The sequence below is a fragment of the Eretmochelys imbricata genome, chromosome 5, assembly GCF_965152235.1.
Source record: "Eretmochelys imbricata isolate rEreImb1 chromosome 5, rEreImb1.hap1, whole genome shotgun sequence".
Taxonomy (NCBI): Eukaryota; Metazoa; Chordata; order Testudines; family Cheloniidae; genus Eretmochelys; species Eretmochelys imbricata.
Window position 1 is genome coordinate 77,542,600 of NC_135576.1, and position 23,034 is coordinate 77,565,633.

Consider the following 23,034-nt stretch of genomic DNA (forward strand, 5'->3'; position numbering starts at 1 on the left):
TAGGTTCTATCTGTAGATCTGTCATTGACTTACTCTTTGATGTCAGGCAAATCACCAAAACTGAAGATGAGGTCCAGTGTGGGCAGGTTTACCACAGAATAATACAGAAAGAGATACAAATCACTTTAGCAAAATGTACACTTACTTTGTGGGCGTGTGCACTGTGTTTTGATGCAAATATGGAACCAGGAGGTGTGCCTTTTCTAATTAATAATTCTGAGTATACTTCCTAGTCTTATCTTACCTGTAATCACACTGAGTATTAGACACAGACACACAGTATTGTGTTTTGGGCTCGAGGCATGCAGTCAGCAGGAGGCCATGCTTACGCTGGTATTAAATTGGTTTGCAATTTCTAACTGAAATATATGAGAGAGTATTGTCTTTATCACCCGAAGTGGAAAAAGCCCCATCACTGAGATCATTTTAAAGCTGGATTGAAGAAATACTGTAGGGAAAGAACCTGCAGTGGCTTTATGGGCTTGAAAAGACCCATTAGGTCATTTTGACTGTCTCAGCTTATGTGATATCCAGCATGACAGAGAAACACATTAACTGGATATTTCTGCTAAAGAGATTGAGTGAAATAGTTAACGAAGTGGACATTTAATTGTGTTCACCTTCATACTTCTGCATTAACTTCTCAGATGAATGGGAGGCACTACACACCTCAGGGTACCTTTCAGCGGTGTGCGAAGTACTTACACTACACACACCCCTGACATGGGTATAAATAACTGTAGATCGTGAGTAAAGGTATGCCTGAACCATGTGGGTATAGGCCTCTCTTTTCACTCAAGCAGTGCCTGTCAACAATACTGTTTTTATCAACATAGGGTCCTGCTGATGGAGCCACTCTCCACCACAGGGAAAGACTCCTGCAGCAGGGATCTGCCAGAATCTTTCCTCATAGTGGGGAAAGGCTCTGGCAGCTCTCCGCTACTGGCCAGCAACTCCCTGCTGTAGGAGCCTTTCCCTGGGGCAAGGCAAGGCTCCAGCAGCTCCCTGCCAGTAAAAGGCTCCACCCGCAGGGAGCTGCCAGAGCCATTCCCTGCGACAGTGAAAGGCTGCAGCAACAGGGAAATGCTCTGGTGCGGGGAGGCAGTGAGGAAAGGCTCTGGGAGCTCTCTGCTGCCAAGCCTTTCCCTGCTGCCTCCCCCTTGCCAGAACATTTCACTGACACATGGAGCTACATGCTGCAGCTTGTACCAGCCTGCTTTTCACTGTGGCTTGTAGCTACACACCCAATACACCGCCACAAGAGGTGCAGTGGAGACATAGCCTTAGTCTATTGATTCAGGCAGTGTACAGAACTGGGAATACAGCACAACATTAGTTCATATTTGGAAGGTAAACCATACGGCTTAAAAAATGTATTTCCATGAAAATTGAAATTCAGAAGGAACTGCAGGATGGCTAGCGATGTGCCATTACATCTCTCTGGTTTATATGGAGCCAGGCGTGTTAGAGGGTCTAAGCCCACTCATTTCCTTATGGTATCTGTTGTTTGGAATGAATTCTTCAAACTGGTTTCTAGGCTCATGCTCTGTTTCCTCTGGTGCTCTGGTTAGATGATTGCTAACAGTGTGTCCTTAGTACAGTGTGAATGTTGATCTAGCTGTAGGATAGATCATCCCACCATTCCTGTATTATTAGGTACTAGTGTAATGGACATACTTTCATGTGTAGTTTCAATGTGGTAATTTAATTCTGGTTTCTGCTTTTTATTTTGTTTCTACTTCACATCAGAATTTTACCCAAGTCAAATGACAAAATAACATACGCTTTGTGGAACCACACACCAATAATATAGTGTATCTGCTCCAAGTAACAGAACATCGTTGTATCTAAATAGTGTCTTTTATTCACTTCTATTTTCCTTGATACTCTAAAAAGACAGACTGACAATTACTATAGAAATAATGTAGTGGCTAAGGCTTTAAAGACAGAGAGTAGAGCACAAAAAAAGTTTTCAAATCCTAAATGAAATATCTTTCATCATGGCCTGAAGGTCACTTTGGGTTTGACTGGCGTCCAGGGAGAGCAAATTCCAAATGGGGCCCTCATTTTGTTTATGCTTTTGCCTCTGAACGCTGAGTGTTTAGACTTGGGTCCTGGCAGCAAGCACTTCCCAACAGGATTTGTTACAAGGAGAATGTTGCAGGACCCCCTTCTTAAAATTTCGGCCAAAATGAAGGGAACATTGGAGTGATTTCCCCGCTTCTTATTGCGTTCACACCCTCTCTTAATGCTGTGAAACCATCTCTGTCACAGATGAACTAAGCCTGGGCTTAGGAAATACTTCTTGAAGAGCAATTTTCTTTTTATTAGTTTACAGTGAATGATGGGCATTTTCAAAATATTTACAGAGGGGAAGATCCCAGGAAACACTAAAGGTGTGACTACACAGCATTCTGGCGTGAGTGCGAGATAGCAGGGCTCACGCTAGCGGTCTAAAAACAGCTGTAGAGACAGTACTTGGACGTTGCAGCTTGGGCTGGAGCTCAGGATCAGAGGCCTGAGGCTTGCTCCAAAATGCTGTGTGGACATACTAGAAGACCTTTACTTCCTGCTCCTAATTACATAAGTTAAATGTGGTATGGTATCACTATACTCTGTACATTTTTTCAGGAATTTGCCATGTAACCTCACTTGCCAAACAAGTATTGACTGCTTCCTTTTTTGTAGCTAGAAGAAAGCATTTGTGGGTAAAAGACTAAATCCCCAGGCCCTCACCCCTCCTCTTTTGCGGGCACAGGCACCCCTGAGAAACAAAAATTAGCACAGGCCCAAGCACTTCATAGGATCACCTTATTAAAACATTCATACATTTCACTAATCCCAGCTGGCTTAATTGCCATGATGAGATAAAGAACCATCTCAGACAATTGGGTCCCAGAGTATTCTTGAGTTTTAAAGGTCTACACCCAAAAGTGAATTTGGAACCCAGTCCTAAGATTTATAAAGATGTTCTGTGTTTGTGCTGGATTCTTGTGTATTCTAAGCAGAGCTGATATTGTTGCTGGTTGCCTGACGCTTCCCATTATAAGACTTATAAGGTGCTTATAACTTTGCCAAACTTTAATCATTCCCATTTTGACGCATATGTAGCCGCAGCCAAGCGCCACTGGAGACAATGAAGAGACTCCAGTTGACCTCAGTGACAAAGGGATCAGGCCCATGTTGAACCTAGGTGCAGCAGAATAGACCGTGTGAACACTTGAAACATTTTATTCAAGTCATTTTCACATAAACTTGCAACCATAATACAGGCAATGTAACACAAGAATATGAAAGTGCAATGAAGAATACAAAGCTAGTGTCTGAATATTATAAATAAAAGCTCTTCAAATAAAGATAGAGGTTTTAAAATTAAGATTCTTGGAAAACAGTGAAGGAAACATTGAAAACTCCTTCAAGAAATTGCAAAAACAAGTGGCATTTCACTGAATTTGTAGCATTTAGTTGCTAAAACAACAACAAAAAATAACCTCCTATTAGCATACACTTCTTGGTTTTAATTCAAGTTATTTCAGCACCTTTTTTAATCTGGGGAATGTAAAAAGACCCTACATATTTGGCATAATGTGAGGCACAGGATAGACCGCTTTCAATTTTATGAATGAAAATAACCCTTTTGGTATGAACAGGTACAACTGAAAAAACAGATATATAAAAGGACTATGAAGGTAAACTTTGGTGAACGCACCATTCAATACTACATAGTAAACTTGGGTGTGCAACATAAAAAATATCATCTACATGATCTGTTGGTTCAACCGCTGACCAATCTCTCATTCTTTTAATACTTTTGTCTAGAAATATGCACCTATTATCAAACATGTATTTCAAGATTTTACAAATATAGCAAAGCTGTCTTGTAATGAGTCTGTTGCATGGGAATGTTCCTTATATGCAACATTTCTCTAAAGACCTGAAATGTGGGAGGTAATTGCTTCATGCATGCTCTAACATTTTCAAAGGAAATTTGAAACTGCAAGAGAAGCATTTCTGTACTTCTGAAATTTTGCAAACGCTTGGACTGATCTTACGCTCTTTGAGATCAAGGGCAAAGCTCCTTTTCAAAGACCACAGGAATAGGCCCAAAGCCTATTAACAATGATTACACAATAAAATTTGTTTTATAAAATAAACTCTTACATCAAAACAATGTATAAAGATTTCCTACAAAAAAGCAAGCATTCCCTTTAAATATATTGCAGCATGAAAAAAGTAGGCTTAAGGTATCTGGATCAAACCTGCAGTGACCAAGATATTGAGAGTTATGGCCAGCAACTCCCCGCATTTAGTAACATTCGCTCATAAGCTTTGTAAATCAACTTTTCTCTACTCCTGCATTACAGCTCAGCAGGATTAGTTAAGAACAGGTTGTGTTAATTTTTCCAACTTTAATTCTGACATTCTTAGCTTTTGTTGATTTAAGCAAGACCATTCGTGTACTCTTGAACAGTGTGCAAATTTCATTTCTTTTCCCATTGTTTAAAACAAATGTTTTAAAACTTGTACAGCATTTAGCTAAAGAAAAGAAATTCCATTGTCTATCAGATCTACATGTAAAATGTGTTCATTTACCAATGATGGTGTCGATGGCGCCCTACCAACCTATCATGTCAATGAGTACTTAAAGATTCTTAAATCAGGGGATCATTTGGCAGCCCAAGCATCTGCACTAAAGGCCAGAATGCATCTTCCTACAGGAGAGCCAAAGATACTCAGCAAACTTCCTTTTTAAACTTCCACAATTTTTGAGGTATCCTCCAGTGGGGAGGTAAGTAGAGGGTGTGGCTCTCCAACCCTGCAGATGCGCCCACAGCTACAGGAAAATCCCACAGATCTGAGGGCATCTACAGAGTAAATACCCCCAGAACTACTCTCTTAAAACACCACACCTCAGTGCCTCCTGGCTGCACAGCGCCTCGGTAATTGCTGAGCCTAAAATGTCCTGTGCCCCAACAGTTCTCAGAATCTAGCTCTAGAGAACCAGGCTTGCGGGACTTGTGCTATGGTGTTAAAACATGCCAGCTTGGGCTCTGAGACTCACTCCCCTCACCAGGTTTCAAACCCCAAGCTCCAGCCCAAACGGGAACATCTACACTGCTATTTTTAGCTCTGTAGCACCAGCCTAGGTCTGAGCTCTGAGACTTGCTGCAGTGGGTACATGTTTGCAGTGTAGATGTATCCACTGACTTCCATGCAACTGCACGTGTACAAGTTGCCCACACACAAGAAGCTGCAGCTTCAGAGCCTTCATCCCAGGTTGGAAATTTTGGCCTGAATCACTTTTGGCAGGAGGTATAAATGTACCTGCATTTGTTCATTCATACGCTTGTGTGTGTGTGTGCGTTTTTGTTTGTTTGTTTTGTTTTTAATCCATTTACAAAAATTGTTCTGGAGCTCAGACCTCAAAAGCCAAACTTCAGTCTGGAACATATTGGTACAGTCAATTATAAACACATGAAAATAGTGCTTTTTAAAGAGAGATAATGGCACAACTTTAACTGCTGATGTGCATAGAGCCCTACTACAGTAAAATGTGCCAAGTCTAGTTTTCAGACTTTTTATTGCTTGAGTTAGATACCCACTTGGTGAGTGACTAAAATGATCTTTACCAACCAAATGAGGAAAACCAATGGAAAACTTAGCAGCCTGCAGATGTAAACTGGACCCAGCCTGCATGTAGAAGTGAAAGGTGAGAGAGTAAAGGGCCATTCCCTCAATGAGTTAATGGTTCTTAGGTCATCAGTGTCAGTCTGGTTAAGTGTTGATGTTACAGTTGTTTAGGTTTATTGTGCCAGAACATGACGGTGATTTGGACAGAAACATTTGATAATCTTAAAACAACAAAATATATGTAGGAAATAACTAGCTGATCCATAGTCCTCAAGGATATTCTGATAACTAACACAATTTCAAAATTAAATGTGCATGGTTCTACTGCATGCAATAATGGCAAATATTGCTTAAAATATTTCCCAACCTTGTAACAAAACACCCCAGTATTCCTCAAGCTACACAAATACATAAAGATATATACCATTAAAACTCTAAAGGTTTTGAGCTTTGGCTGTTGCTTTAGATGTTGTGAGCTGCAGGTTGAGCATTGCACCATCTGTGATCTTCGGAAGAAGTATCAGGACAATGTGAGAAATAATTTCACAGTTTAAAAAACAAAAATCACAGCTGCTTTAGCTTAAATTGGTCAACTGCATACTTTTGTGAACCCCCACCAGTAAGCAGCATGATATATTTTGTTAATTTGGGCTGAAAGTTTTTCACTTTGACTATTTCATGATTGACTTAACGAAAGTACTTCCTGTGTTGTTGCATACACCAACAATTATTCTATACATATTGTATAATATTTTAAGCTTCAGTCTTTGAATAGCCAAATATGCAATTAAGAATCAAGTACAGTACTAACTGTAAAATAATGCTAATGAGAATACAAGTAAAAGGCCTTTTCTCAATAAGAACACCCTGATAGGTCTTTTGGCCTATTTCTGTTTGTGGTGCCTCTGAGCTGATTGCCTTTTGTCAGTTGTTGTAATTGGTTAGCCTGTTCAATTCATGCCTTTTTTTCGTACAACTAATTATTAGGGACTATCCAATGTGGCTTTCAGAAGCCTTGTTTCTGGTGGACAGCTGTTCATCTTAGTTCATTTTACTCGCATTGAATTAATCCTTTTAAGACCCCCATTTTGAAAATCTCTATTCACAGAGAAAAGTGGCTAAATTCTTTAATTCTACTCCAAAAGTAAAACAGACTTATGGCCAAAGCCCCAATATGCATTCAGCTTGAGAAAATGGTTTACCTACTAATATATTAAAAATGTAAAATAAACATAAATTTCGTATATGGGATGTAACTAATGCATACATGAACGTTTTTCTGCTATATGTTAATATTCCTTGAAAACTGAGGATACTTTTCTCCTCTGCATCCAATGTATCCAATTATTTTTACTGTAATGGCAGGAGCATCACTCCCAAGAAGGTCTTTGTTCTGGCATTCATTGAGCTAGCCAGCATTACTACTACTTACTGCATTTTATTTAGTACTATACTTTTTGCTACCTTTTAAAGAGATTACAGCTCATTCACAGATAGTGTACTGACCAAACTCTGCTGTTATCTGCACTCTGATTTCCAGTGGAGTTTAAAACAAAACACAAAAAAACCTTATTTTTCTGTGAATGAGTTAATTTCCTTTAGAATTTGAAAATCTGTGCATAAATCACCAACCCCACACGTTGCAATAGTTTTTTTAAGTGACAATTTGAATGCTAAAAATCCAGTTACACATTTTATGAAGCAGCCATTATGCTTCAAAACCACATAAAAGTTTGTGTTGAATTTTTTTGCTTTTTGTAAAGTGTTCGTATCCTACTGAAGTTTATATAATGATATTACAGTACAAAACAGTGGGCACTGACTCGTCCATTTTCTTGCATCTTAGTATCTATTTTTTTAAAAAAAAGGAAAAATTTGTTAAATACCATACATTAGCAAACAAGTACTAAACAAAGTTAACCCACCTGTGTTAAATATCTATACATCAGTATTAACATGCAGCACAAAAAGAACTAGAGAACTTGCTTTCCTTTGTATGTTTGAATATCATTACAGTATTTTGTTAATTTAGGAAGCTGAGAGAGGGGAGGCTACAAAGCAAAGTAACGATGCATAACCCTAACTGACACCCTTCAGTTAACCTTTTCTCTCTCCTCCCCTTCTTGAATTCAAGTGAAGAGAAGCTCGGTTAGTGGAGGCTTTGATTAGAGCTAGTTCTAGTGCAGGGAGATGCCATGAAAGTTTCTTCACACTGCTCTGCCAAAAATGACCACTCATAACCTGCAGCACACCAGTTGTTCGGTTTCTCATTCTCCCACAAGCATGGACACTCTGGTGGTGAGAACAAATAAAGGTCTAGGCCAAGGCCATTAAACTTGTTGCTTTTAAGAACTTAAAAATGGCCATACTGGGTGAGACCAATGGTCCATCTAGTCCAGTGCTTTTCAAACTTATTTTCTGGTGACCCAACTGAAGAAAATTATTGATGCCCATGACCCAGTGGAGGTGGGGATGAGGGGTTTCGGGTGAGGGAGGGGCTCAGCCCTGGGCACAGGGTGAGGGCTGCAGGGTGGGGCTGGGAATGAGGGGTTCAGGGTGTGGAAGGGGGCTCAGCTGGGGCGGGGGGTTGGGTGCACGAGGGGGTCAGGGCTCTGGGCTGGGGGTGCAGGCTCTGGGGTGGGGTCAGGGATGAGGGGTTTGGGGTGCAGGAAAGGGTTCCGGGTTTGGAGGGGGCTCAGGAATGGGGCAGAGGATTGGGGCGTGGGCTTACCTCTGGCGGCTCCCGGTCAATGGCGCAGTGGGGATACGTCACACTGGGCCCCGGAAGCAGCCAGCAGCAGGTCTGGCTCCTCGGCAGAGCCACACAAGTGGCTCTGCGCAGCTCTCGCCCGCAGGCACCGCCCCCCGCAGCTCCCACTGGCCAGGCGGAGCCGGTGCTCAGGGCGGAGGCAGCGCGCAGAGCCCCATGGCCCCCTGCCTAGGAGCCAGACCTGCTGCTAGCTGCTTCCAGGGTATGGACTAGCCTGCCTTAGCCGGGCAGCACTGCTGATGAGACCTTTAACGGCCTGGTCAGTGGTGCTGACCAGAGCCGCTGCGACCCAGTGCCTTCCATTCTGCCACCCAGTTCTGGGTCAGTACCAGGTGGTTCAGAGGGAATGAACAGAACAGGGCAATTATTGAACGATCAGTTCCCGGTCATCCAGTCCCAGCTTCTGGAAGTCAGAGATTTAAGGACACCCAGAGCATGGGGCTGAGTCCCTGCCCATCTTGTCTAATGGCCCCTGATGGACCTGTCTTATTCTTTGTTGTGACTGGTGTGATATGAACCTAGGTCTTCACATAGGGGTGACACAAATGTTTGCCATTTTAGCCCTGCTTGATAAGTGTTTGATTTCCCAGTACGAAGGACTTTGTAGTACATTCAAAGTGAGATAAACCTTACAAGTGGCATGTGATGGAGCATCTGCCCCACACTGGCCGGCAAGGGGTTAAAAAGAGCCTTACAGCAGAGCAGGGTCAGTAGCTGCCTGTTGTTTAAGGAGGGAGGACTGTGTCCTGAGTAGGCTGCAAACCTGTAGCATCTTGGACAGAGTGATGCAGGCAGGAAGACAGAAGGAGCTCCAGATTGGCTGCTGAAACTGAGGAGGGTGCTGTGGCTGCAGGGAAGTGGCCCAGGGAAATGCAGTGATAGTAGAAGCAAAGGAACGCAGTAACTGCAGTTCAGAGGGTTCCTGGGCTGGGACCCAGAGCAGTGGGCGGGCCTGGATCCCCACCACTGGGGAAGTGGCAGGACAGTTGACTACAGTCGCCACTGGGGAAGTGGCTGGACTACTAAGGAACTAAATCTCACCCGGAAGGGGAGAACACGGATAGTGACATGGCTGGAGGGCCCAGCCACTAAGAGGATTCTGCAGTTCCTGACGCAAGAGGGGTTGCAGGTGGACTGTGGAGAAGGAGTGACGCAGACATGGGTGTTGGCCTCGAGCTAATCCCCAGAACGACCAGGAGGAGGTGCCAGTCCAGCAGTGAGTGACGCGCTCCATGATACAGTAATTAAGCAACATCCAAATGAGATCAGTGTGAAGACCCATTAATGTAGGTCTGTTAATCCACACTGGTCACTTATTTAAATTCCAAAGCAATAAATGAAAACTAATAATGTCACCAAGGTTTCTACATAAGATTAATGCTCTCATTTGTTATTTCCAGTCAGATTAAATCAACCACTAAATGTCACACATGAATAATGTGATTCTGTAATCATGTATAAAAATAACTGGAAAGCTCACTCTATATGTGGTTATAACATAGTACTTATTTTTCTGTGTAATGTTCAGAGGGTATGTTAAGCTAAAGTACAAAGGAAACACTGATTTTGTTCAATGTACATTTGCTTTTTACAAAACAATTTGTGGCCAGACATAGTTAAGGGTCATTGCTTGAACACCAAGAGAGCTAACATGAAACAGTAAATGAGGTGTTGCTGGAAGAACTGTTCCGGGGGAGGGGAGGGAGGGCTTGCTGTAGCAGTGAGAAAGTAATACATAACTGTATGTGGTTTTTTGCTTTGTTTTGAACAAAGTGTTTCAAGGGGCCCTCAGCAATCTGTTCAACAGCTTTGTGTGAATGCTCTGTATGGGAATTGGATAAGCATCAGGAGCCTTGTGGCTGCAAATTCAAGAAGGGAGTTGAGCCAGGGAGAACAGCTGGGAATCCAGGTAGGAGCAGCAATTTTAAAGTCCCTATAAATCCTGAAATCAAGAGTGCAGAAACAAACTTTTCTAACAAGAATTTTAGTAGGTGTTCTATGCTAGGAGAGGAATGGATTTTGATAAACTATTGTAGGTGCCTTCCATCTTAAATGGTTCTATGGATCTGATGGAAGATTGAAGAAAATAGCTTAATTACAAGTAGCTATAATTTGAAAGATATGCAGTTGTAAATGGCAAAATAATCATTCCCATTCCTCCCACAAAAAAGAACCTAAGTTCCATCTGTAACCGAAAACTAGCACACTCCACACTAATTATTAAATCATCCACTTACAAAGTTTGCATCGGTAGAACTCATTTGGCAATTATCTACTCAATGGAAAATTCACCTCTTGACACCATAAACCTATTTGCTAATCTTAACGTTATGAGTGTAAAGTAGTTACAGAGAAAGAGGAATCTACTTACGGTGAAATTGTGCAGCCAGAGGCATATGCATGATGGCCTGTATAGCGGATATCACAGCGTACTACATTGTTGGAGTAATCAGACTCTGGTACCAAATAGCTGGGGTTTACACTAACCTTGAAGGAAGGAAAATGCCATTTACAACTGGGTTTGGATTGATAACCTGCTGTGCTGGTTTAAAGGGGTTTATAGTTATGATTTCTTAAAACACACCCCATACCTTCAGTATGTAGTTTCCAGGCTTTACATCTGTAATATCAATCCATTGGCAATCTATGTCAGCATTGTAGGTGTCATAACAACCAGGGCTCAGTCCCTAAAAATGTACAAGCAAAGGAGTCTAAGGAATACATTTTCAGAAAACAACAACATTAACACAGACACAAACTAACCCCAGTCAAAAAATTCAGGTAACGCCACGATGCTTCCTTCGTGCACATCATTGGGGAAAAGGGCACAAATGAATGAGTTAAGCATTGAATCTGAACTTTCTGAGTTTTATTTGTTTAAATAGTACTGCCTAGCTCTGACAGAGCAGTTGTATTAACTTTTCTTTGTTTCTACCACATAAGAAAATTAAAGATAAAACTATTCATAAATAGGTACCAGTAATTACAATACTTATCTGAGAGACTGGAGCATCACTTACAAGCTGTTCTGCTCTTTTGGATAAATAGGAATTTGTTATAGCTGGTTGGAAAATAGGGGTTGTTTTTCATGGAAAGTTTTGGATGAAAATGAAAAACACATATTTTGGCCAAAACCAGAAATATTTCAATTCTGAAATGCTGCTGCAGAGGCTCATGGGATTTGTAGTTCAGGCATTTCATGTTCCCATTCTTATTAGACTGGGCTTCCCAAGGGACTATATCTCTATCTCCCATGATGCACCACTGTCTCCCCTCTTGTTGAGGGGAGATTGTGCATCATAGGACATGATGGGAGATATAGGTTGGGATCCCCATACAAACTATAGGGGATAAACTACAATTCCCTGGGCCAGCATGGTTCCATTTCAGAATTGAAAAATTTTTCAGGTGATCAGTTTGATTAAAAGTCAAAATTTTCTGTGGCAAGCAGACACATTTCCCAGAAAATATTTTGTTGAGAACCCAGTTTTCCAGCAAAACACAGTTTCAATGGAAAACTTTGAACTAGTCTTATTTATACACTTTTTTAATATAATAGGTATTTACTGATTACATATACCTGAAATTTAAAATAGCTATATTTAAGTACTATCTGACAGTATTCCCTAAAGTGTCGCTTATTTGCAAGAGTTGAAGGAATCGTTTCAGAAAAGATAAGAACTGACCAAAATCTACACCTAAAACTCTGTGAATTTCAATTGAATGGCTTCTGAGGTTCAGGAAGTTTTGGCTATCATTTTTCCTATTGTCTTTTTTCATGTACCACTTTCTGATTCAGCTTGGGACCAGCATTGCTGAATTATTATGAGGGAGGCTGGTCTCACAGTATTTTCAGCCTGACAGGAAGCAGGAAGTACTGGAAATCTTGCGATATTTTAATCCTGGATTTCCAGGCCCAAGAAGCGTGTGTACAGTTCAAATAAACACCTGAGATTTTTCCTTACCTATTTACCTGATTAAATGAAACAAAAGAAGTTATTCTGGTCCATTGGGGAGAAACATATGAGGCCACTTGAAAAGTTTGGCAGATGTAAGGAGGGTCCTGCATGAGACAGTACAGCACCAATAAAGTCCTAGACATACTATTTGCAAATGCCATTTTGGATCCCTTCTATCTGAAGAGGAAGTTCTTATAGTTGCTGCTTAAGACTTAGAATCTTAGAGACCAATTCAGCAAAAAATATTCATCACCATTTTTGTGGGATAAGTTGGGGAGGGGTACACTGCTCCTGTTTCTTGTCTGGGCAGCTCCATTTTAAACCATTTTCCTTCTAAATTTATTTGAATATAAGAAAAATCAAGAAAGAACTTTTCCCCATGAGTTAGGACATGAGGTGTATGCTCAGTGAATCCTAATCTCCAGTTCCAAACTCATTTGTGTGAATTTAATTGCCACTAGAATCTTGACTACCTCAAAGAAGAGTGTTGGCCAATTCTGCATCCAGTGCAAAGAGTAAAGTACTCTTGTCATAGGAAGCTCATGGAGTTAAAGAGCTGTCTTTGTATTTTATTTGTCTATAGCTTTAGTTCTGCAGAAAATGGCCTAATAAGGTTTTTCTCTTCAAGCAAATACAGGTTTTGAAACATCAGAAATGGCTGCAAGAATTCAGAGGGTATCCAAAATGGCAGCAGAGGTTTTTCCAGATCTGTGTGTCCAAAAAACCTCCGACTTTGTTGCTAGGAATATAGGAATTGCCACACTGGAACATATCAATGGTCCATCAAGTCTGGTATTCTCAGCAGTGGCCATATAGGATGCTTTAGTGGAAAAATCCTCATAAGTCACTTAACTATGCAAGATAAAGCCATGCAGGAATTCCCTCCTGACCCCAGCTGGTAATCCGCTTATGCCCTACTTACACGTGCCAAGTTTGAGGCTGGAGCAAAGTTTTACAGTCCAATTACAACCCCTAAAAATATGGGTTTACAGTGGAAATGCTGACACAACCTTGAGTCTAGTGACACAAGTACTCCAGCTGTAAAATATATATGTTAGGTGAATGCTGTAACCTACACAGAGAGAGACTATTTTTAAAACCCCTACACAAACTTTACATATTGTAGATAATTCATTATACTTAAGATTTAAATATGGACACATCCACATGGGAAAATATTTGGCATTTCTCAGGAATAAAATTACTACCTCTGCAGAAAAAGGGATATAGTTTGCCCATGATGTTCACACAGTTCCCATTAATTTGAAGGTCTGTTACATGCATGCACAGAGCATGATGCCGTGATGTACTGAATCCCCTCAAACCCCCTTTGATAGCATTGGGAACTGATGAAACACAGCACCTTGCACTATCAGGCTCTGAGAAGAAAGAACACTAGCTCTGATCCTTGACTGCAGCCATGGACAGCAGAATGTGGATTGGGATGAGAGAAGTGGAACGAGACCTTATATGATTTCTTCACTGCCCCTGATCCTGGGCCTGCTGTGTGATGGCCAGTCCCGCAATCTAAATCAGAGTAGCTTGAGGACTGTTTTAATGTACATCAGCTGTCAATGGCCCCAGGAGACCTGCCAGGGTACAAGAAAGCCTCAGCCATCCACTTCCAGCAGCCACACCTTCTACAGGGCTGTAGTTAAAGGAGAGTACAAAAGCTGCTATGCTAGTTTTATGCCACCAGCAGATTCCCCCTACCCTGGGGTGATTATCTCATAGCTAATTAAGGCACCTGAGAACTGGGGCCTGTAATGTTACATAAAATCTCTCAAGTAAGGCAAACTGCAAGAAAGAAAATCTCTTGGTTCTTTGGAACCATCTCTTCTTACCTGTGTATGTGCTGTACATGCATATCGTCTATAGTATCCATAGTCACAGGAGGTATCTTCAAGACAAAAACTTGCTTTGTGCCCTTCAGCAACTCTCCGATGTGAGCCTGCTTCCAGCAAGTCATAGTGGCTGAATTCATCCATGCTGTGGTAATGTCTAACAGACATTAGACCACAGGTCAGTTAGTAGAGGCAGATCAGATTTTTCCAAAACATTATTAAATAAAAATAATAATCATGTTTCCTATCTAATCTACCTTATAGTGCAACCTGCCAAATTTTTTCTTACATAAAACTAATGGGTTAATATATTTTTCTCAGTGGCACCACTGTTAGATTTTTTTTTTATTGTATAAAAACACAACCTTATAAAAACAAATCACATTTTAATTTGTTAAAAGAATGGCTCTGCATTGGCTTTGTTTTCCCAAAATTTCCTGTTTTCTCTTTTTCAATAACACTAGCAAGCACTTAAACTGTTCATACTTGAGTGGTTCATCTTATAATGTTTGCCTTCAGGCACAGTTTGTTTGGATAGGAATGCTTACCTTCACATATTGTAAATTCTAGGCAAGTTAGCTATTTCTGGAAGGGGCTGAAGGGTTGTGGTTATTTTTCTACTTCCATTGTTTGCAAATATAATGATAAAATGTCACATGTTTGGGGGACAATCTACTCTGTTTAGAGATTCATCCTCTGTGTACTAATATTACAGATTGGATTATCTGAAGGAATGGCTACTTACTTTCAAATGTATAAACTGACATTCAAAGTCTTGCTGGTTCGATAATGTTAAGGTGTTCTGCAAAAACATATTTTTGGTTGTTTCACAGTGTGCACTATTCCAGTCTGAGAGTGTGTGTGTGTGAGAGAGAGAGAGTGAGTGTCCTAGGTGTCACACACTCGCTGTGATGCACCTATTTGTTCTATGGTTCTACTTTTCTCACATAGCTGAAGAAAGCAAACTAGCAAGAACCAACAAATCAGCAGCTTGTCTGAGTAGCATTCTGCTACTGTTGCTTATGAAAGATTTCAGTATGCTGTGTGTATGTAAAAGATTAAATAAACTATAGTTCAAACACCTTTTAATGAAAAATAAACATACATTTATATATATAATATATATAAAATGTATCACCAGCTAAAAACTTGGATGACAAGGTGACTTAGAGAATGATGGTGACTAAACAGTACCATTTGATGGCAGGTCATTTGAGAAATGAATTGGTTGTTATAGTTCATTTACTAATGGACCAGTATCAACACCATAGAAACCATCCCCACAATTGGCATTCTTGTTGGCAGCATATTCAAAGTCCAAGAATTGGATGAGTATTGAAAGAACTCCACTCGCACCCTGGTCAGTATAGAGCCTATTGGCAGGGCAAGGATTATCTGTTCTGTGGATGAAGGATTTCAGCTTGCAGTGCTATCAATTTCACATTAAATTTTTAAAAACTAAAACACATTTTCAGAGCGAGAAGGGTTGGGGGTTTTTCTGGCTTTACCAAAGGCTTGTATACTATGAATAAAACATCTGCCTTGCTGGGTCTGTGTTTAAAAGACTTCATTTGAATTTACAGTAATTGTTCCATCAGGAATAAACAATTTTACAATTTGACCTATTGCAGCAGGCTTGATCCCAAGCCCCTTGAAATCAATGGAGAAATTCCACTAACTTCAAAGGGCTTTGGATCAGGCCCATGGCAACCTCTGTGGTACATATTTAGATGGAATTCAGTGTTCAGTCATCATTTTATCAATGAATAAATTATCTCTGTCATTGTATTAAAATTAATCATTATCTACACACAACTGTAGAGTCATATTTCAAATGAATTGAAGAAAATACATTATACTTTCCTAAAGTATCACAAACCTGATATAAAATATCTAAATTTAGGACAAGATTGCAAACTCATATACACCAAGTCTCTTGGAAAGGACAAGTGCACATATGCAGTTTTATTAGGTCCCAAAATGTTACAAATATTCTTCAATGTTTGTCTTGCCACATGTCTATCAATGTTTGTCTTGCAAAGGTGATAGTGGCACACTGTATATCAGAGCTAAATGGCATCTATTGTGGCATCACTTTTTATGTAAAACTCCAATTCTTTTCAGATGAAGATGATAGTGAGATATCACCCTAAGGCTTTATATTGGTACTAGTGCTTGTTAAGGACCGTTCCCATTCCTCTTTTCAATATTGAGGAAAATGTTCCTTGACTCATGAAATAATGGGGCCCCTAGAGAACCAAATGACACATTCAATATTTGAATATTCTTTTTTTTTAGTGAATGTGAAAGTAAAAAATACATTTTGGTGCATGAACTATAATTATAACTTTTTTTAAGTTCACTGGTTGGTTCTATTTAATATAAATGGACAACAGACTTATGCAGAATTGAATGTTATAATTGGATATGTGACCAAATATTCTAAACTGATTTGAAATTGCACAGGCTTCCAGATTTTCACATTTGTATGTGAGTATGAACTATTTATTTTCATTTGATCATTTCAATTCTTCATCCTCACATGCGTAGCTATATAATGAGCTATTACCATAAAATGGGAGGGGAGAACAAAATCCTATAGCTCTATTTCCTCTAGACAGAAACAAAACATATCACATTACAATTAACAAATGAAAAAGATAAGTAGAAGGTACCATACTGGACACTTCACTCACTGGTGACAGCTGTGCCACTCCCATGAATATCGGGGTCTGCTTGGTAGGAAGTCTGATGTGCCTTGATTTTTCACTCTTTGGGGGAATCTCAGAAGCACTCGAGCATCATAATCTCTGACATCTGCCCTGTAAGCTGAACTGCAATGATGTAAAAAGAGGCGTAAGTATATTTACAAAATATTTGGCAGCTCCCCACCCCCCCGGCCCCAGCACACCGCTCCGCATCCGTCTCCTCCCCTGAACGCACCGCCCTGCTCTGCTTCTCCGCCCCCGGCTTCCAGCGAATCAGCTGAGAAACAGGCGGCGGCTTCGCACTCAGGCCCAGGGAGGCGGAGGTGAGCTGGGGTGCGGAGACGCAAGGAGGACCGCTCACACCGCAGCAGGTAACACGGGGGGGAGGGGGGCGGGGCGCGCAGGGGAAACACTCCTCACCCCAGCTCAACTCCGCCACCCTCAGCTTGAGTGTGAAGCCACCGTCTGCTTCTCAGCCCGGGGGGGCATGGAGAAGCGGAGCGGGGCGGTGCGTTCAGGAGTGGATGCGGAGGTGAGCTGGGGCCAGGTGCGGTGTGGGGAGCTGCTAGTGGGTGTTCTGCACCCACCAAATTTTCCCCGTGGGTGCTCCAGCCCCAGAGCACCCACGGAGTAGGCACCACTTTTGCTGTGATCAGTGGGGGGAGCAGTCACTCCCCCTGCTCCCTCCCTAGCTACGCTCCCCTGCCCCTAGGAGCCAGAGGGACCTGCCGGATGCTTCCTGGGAGCTGCCCCAGGTAAGCACCTCCGGGACTCCCCAACTCGCCCCCCGCAGGTCCCTCTGGCTCTTAGGGGTGGGGTGGGCACCCACTATGGTGGCCCACGAGACCCTCCTGCCCGGTTCTGGGGGCAGTCAGGGGACAGGGGTTGGATGGGGCAGGAGGCAGTGACCCCCTCGTGGGGTGAGGAGGGAACCAGTTAAGATTTTGGCAGCTCATCACTGCCCTCAACCCCATTAATTTTAATAGCTAAGGATATTCAGGAATGCTCTGTGGTGTGCTTAGGAGCTTCTGGTATTGGATGTAGGCTTTAGTAACATTCTAGGACTCAGTCCTTCTGTTGATGTTAATTTTGTCCCTGATTTCAGTAAGAGTAGGATTTGATACCTGATGAGCACGGGTTAGAAACTCTTTGATACTTAGGGAAATCAATGGTGTTTAACAATAGCCAAGAGCATAATATCACTTTAACAATGGATAGCTGTAAAAATGTCCTTGTTTAGCATGAAAAACTGTTTTTCGATAGTTTCTGTAAAACACAATATCTTGTAGTTGATCTCATGGCCACAGTATATTTTGTTTCCATTGTAGTTTAAAAGGCTACAATCAAGACATTTTGGTCCCAAATGTGGTCTATCTTAAAATAATTATAATCTAACCTTTTAAATTTTTAACTACCAATCTACCAACAAGAACAATTTTAAATAGCCATTTTTGTGAGACTACCATAAACAATCTTCTGTGCTACCCTTTGCTGGTTTTCCTGCAGCAAATTAACAAAAATGTTTCCTTAATGCTATGCTACAACCAGTTTATGAAACTGGTGAATAAACTGGTGAATAAACAAAGTTGTTTTGCAGGGTAAGGTACTCTACAAGTTAAATTTATGAAACTCAGCCATCTTAATTTCAGTTCCAGTCAAAACAGGAAAAATCTCTCTTTGCCAAGGGGATAGGGACAACTCACGAGTAAAGAATTTTTTTTCTCAAATTCTAAGATTATCGCAAATATTTTTCTGCTAGATTGACTCACAGAAGGTATATTGCATCTGCCTAAGAATAGTGCATACAGTATTTTGTTAACCCACACAAATGGTGCCTTTTTAAAAATGAAACAAGACGATTTATTCACATTAAAGGAGAGAGTTAAAAAAGATCAGATTCCAGCTAAAATCAGGGACAAAGATTTTCAAAAGTGACAAGTGCTTTAATATACCTATCTTCAGCGATGTTTAAAAAGGCCTGATTTTCAGAAAGGGCCCAGTACCAACCCTTTGGAAATCAGGCTCCTTTAAAACATCTCAAATGAGCTAATCTTTGTAAAATAGAGGCACCTAAAAGCACTTGTCACTTCTAAAAATCAGGGCTAGTATATTACCCTTTCTTGTTGTCTGTTGTTGAAAAATTATAAGAAGGCCACAAAAGAAGCTAGACTCAGGATCTGTTATCAAGGCCTCTATCTTTACCTACTCCCTCCTGGTTTCCTTGCTGTTGGGAACCCAGGCTGGAAGAAACTGGAGCAAGTGCCTGAGGCTAATGTAAAGGAGAAGTCAGCAGAGATGCCTACCTTGCCAGGCAGTTCTCCTCAGCAGCGCATCTCAGGCTGTACATGGACACCCTTTGGACATATGTGGATGCCTGGATGTAATAGGGATCCGGGACTAAGTCAGGGAGACCTGCAGTTCATCAAACCAACCACACAACAGCACGATCAAACCCAGAACATGTCTGCCAACGTTTTGTTTCACTTCAAAGCATTAGGAGGAGTTATTTTGGCCAAAGGCTCCTGCCACGCTTTAGGTCACAAGAACCATTTAGGCTTCTCGCTGGACAGGCAGAGCCTATTGTTTGCTGCCAGCCTCTCGCCTCGTAAATCCTGAGGGCTCTCGGGCCCCTACCACCACCATATGATCCTAGGAATCCTAGGACCGCGTCAGTTGTTTGCCTCGTGTGGGGGGCAGGCAGGGCTGGTCATTTCTCCAGAGCATGCTGGGATGTGAGCCCACTGCCAAAGCCTATCGCTATGTGCTGTGCTGGCGTTTGGGTTGGCGGCGGGGAGCCCAGCTAGGAGCTGGCGGCGGGGCCCCTGCTGGAGCCCTGGGCGAGGTGTTACTGCTCGTGCTCGAGGGGTGCGGGGGGGCTCTTACCATACTGGAAGTAGCCGGTGCCATAGCCGGGTCTGTACCTGCTGCCCTGGCGGGGTCTCTCGTAGGTGTCGTAGTAGTTGTAATAGGGGTTGTCGTCCGTGTACTTGTAGGGGTTGTAGGGATCGTCTCCGACCATGGCATCTTCCCGGCCGGCTCTCAGATTGCTCAGGGGCGGGGGGCTGCCAGCGCCGGGGCTGGTGCTGTTGCCCCTCCTGGAGCCGGCGCCTGAGCTGTGGGGGGCGCTGGGCCGGGACGCCCCCTGGGGAGGGCTCCTGGCTGAACCGCTCGCGGCTCCCTGGCTCCTCTGCCCTGCGGTGCCGCCGGGGGGCGGCTGGTAGCCGGCCTGAAACCAGTGGCGAGCGCCCGAGCCCCTGCTGGCGGCTCCGGCCGGCGGCTGGGCAGCGCCGGCTTCAGCAGCAGCAGCAGCAGCAGCCCCCCGCGGGGCGGTGGCGTTGTTTCGGAGCAGCAGGATGGGGCTGCCCGCGGCCGCTGCCTGCCGGCGCCGGGGCTGCTGGTACTGGGAGCCGAGGCTCAGCAGGCTGTACACCTGCCCGTTGTTCTCCCACTGAATCCGCTGCCTCCAGGCGGCGGGCGCCGGCGGGTTGTGGCGCGGCGGCGGCTGGCAGCCGGCGGGCCAGGTGCAGCTCAGGTACAGCCACACCTGCAGCGGGGCGAGCAAAGCCGCGGGCAGCGCCACGTGCATCTTCCCCGCTTCAAGAGCCCCGGCCGGGCGCGAAGGTCACTCGCCAAACGCCGCTGGCCGCAGCCAGGCTCGATCCCCGCAGGCGGCCCGGGGAGGCAGAGACCTTCCGAAAGGAGGGAGCTTCTCCGCTCCCGGGGTGTTTACAGGGCACGGCTCTGAATGGCAGCAGCAGCAAGCGACCCGCCTCTCATCGTCCTCCGGCTTTCTCTGGGGTCTGGACTGGAGGCGGGAGGAGGAGGGCTGAGGGATTTTAAACTTTCTGGCACATTTGCAAAGTTACACAAGCCCGCCTGGCAGGCTGCTCCGCCGCTGTTTGCTCACGTAATGCGATGGGGAACGTGCGAGTCTGACAGCGCCTCACATCTGCCCCGCCGCTGCCTCCCCTCCGCGGCCCGAGCCTCCTTGCAGGGAGAAGGAGACAAAAGGGTCCCTCCCTAGGTATATATACACCTCGAGCTGCACGTCTCGAGCTGGGGCGAGCCTGCAGGCACCTCGAGGCCCGCAGACACACGCAGCCTGCCAGGCCGTGGGGCAATGCCAAACTATGCAAAGGAAAAATGCTATTAGCTCATCAAGACTGGGGAGACTGAGGGTGAGCGCCTAGTAAGAGCGGAAACATGTTTCTGGGAAATATTCTGGCCAAAATATCTCCCACGATACGGCCACTTCGGAGGATTTAAGCAACAGTCAAGTATCCTTAATGCCCTTTTAATTGAGGTAAACCCCTCAGCAAATAAACTCTCGCCTATCCATTACTGGTTTTCTGCATGAGTCACACGAGAAATGCACTACAACTTTGCCTCCCAGAGTAAGTGTTCATTGAAAAATGAAATTTCACATGGGAGAGACTTAGCCCATCAGCAGAATAAATAAACCTGGCCAGGCAAGTGTCCCCTAAAGCTGTGCTTTCCCTGGAAGAGCCAGGAGAAGAGGAAGGGTATTTGATCTGACTTTTTCCCCTTCCTGCTTAAAAAAAAAACGTATAAACACTGTGTTTGGATCAGATCAGACTGTTTCACTGTCTGGGAGTAACTAAACATCCATGAAGCACAGACAAACTCCAGACTGGTGTGGTTTCAGTGTCTGTTACAGGTGCAAATGTTTGCTAATGAATCATTTCAAAGGAATGGGACAGAATTAGAAGGGGCTCCTTCAGCCCTGGTTTGTTAGTGAGGATTTTTCACGTGACCTTGTCAGTCTTGCGTCAGTGCCAGGCTGGAATTTCTTGCCTCAATTACATGGATTCTCTTAACTATCCTGAAACTTCAGGTTAGCGACCTACTAACAATGCCATGCAAAGCTGGTTCTGGGCACGTTTGCCACCTACTCTTTGCAATAACATAAAAATTGTCCAGTTGTACAATACTGGTTAAAATAATTTCAGTATAAATATTGGACTTGATCCTACAATACAAGGATGCTTAACTAAGCTACCATCCAATTAATAATATTAATAATAAATAAGAAAATGAATACCTTTTGTATAACACTTTACTAGGAGGAGTCCTATTAATTTCAATTGATGAAATGATAAGCATGTGCATTTGCAGGACCTGGTGCCTTTGTTAGATAGATAAAGGCGCACTAAGGCCATTACTGCCACATATGCTAAACAATTTCAGTGGAATCGGTGTTAGAAATAGTAGGAGCCTTAGTGCAGAGAGGGCTCTCTCTGCTGGACTGTTTTTTACCACCATGTTGCTTTCCAGCTGCTGTAACTTAAATGGTGATAAAAATAGGCCTCTCTATACCAGGTGTTAAAACCAGTAGGGATTTTTTTTGTTGTCTGTTGTAAATTTCCCTGGGAGTCCTACAACTTCTTCCTGAGGAGCATAGTGTTTTCTCCCAGGAGTGATCCCATTGGTTGAAGGGGCCTGCTCATGATAGTTTAAAAATACTTGGTAGGTAGTGTTTGCAGGACAGGGTCTTCTAATAGTAAAACAGGTAAATGGTAACTTCCCTCACCTGCACAGGCCAAGCAACTGTTAAGCCATTATTCTCCTGTTTCTTTTAACAGGGTTTTCTTCTCATTTTTCAGACAGTTAATCTCAGTCTCTCAGACCTTTTTCATTGTGGTTACTGAATATTTTATCTTCCACTTTAGGTCTTGACTGGAACAATGACTAAGACTGAGGAAAATGGAAAGTCTAGAAAAGAAGGAAAATATAACATTGAAGAAAATGAGGTCTCCGGCTTTCTAATCTTCCCATAAATCTTACTAGTGTTACAAATAGCAGGTTGTGTACCCATGTGTGATATTAGAAAATGTTTCCACACACTGGGATTCTGGCCACAACTTCTGTGTTTGCCTGATTACGTAACTGTTTTTCCTGAAACTGAAGAAACCAATAATTGGGAATGGTCTTGCCCATTTATCAGACATTGTTTGTCATTTGTTCCAAAGAACTATTTTTAATTTTTAGTGAATGTAGAGCTTGTGAGTCATAAAAGGTGCTGGCAACAATCCTGGGGAGTGAGATCCTCCATTTTTAGTTAAATTCATTCAGCCCCTGTCCTCTCTGCAAATATTGCCAAT

General features: G+C 42.9%; 1 protein-coding gene across 1 annotated transcript; it reads right to left on the reverse strand.

Annotated features, from left to right (window-relative positions):
• Positions 1 to 10,768: 10,768 nt before the first annotated feature.
• On the reverse strand, positions 10,769 to 20,498 carry LOX (lysyl oxidase). The gene is made up of 6 exons (XM_077816355.1): positions 19,796 to 20,498; positions 19,216 to 19,324; positions 16,901 to 17,038; positions 14,205 to 14,361; positions 10,993 to 11,088; positions 10,769 to 10,888 (listed from the first exon to the last, which is right to left on the reverse strand). Exons 1-6 carry the CDS (start codon positions 20,496 to 20,498, stop codon positions 10,769 to 10,771), a joined length of 1,323 nt encoding a protein of 440 aa, XP_077672481.1.
• Between the last annotated feature and the right edge of the window lie 2,536 nt (positions 20,499 to 23,034).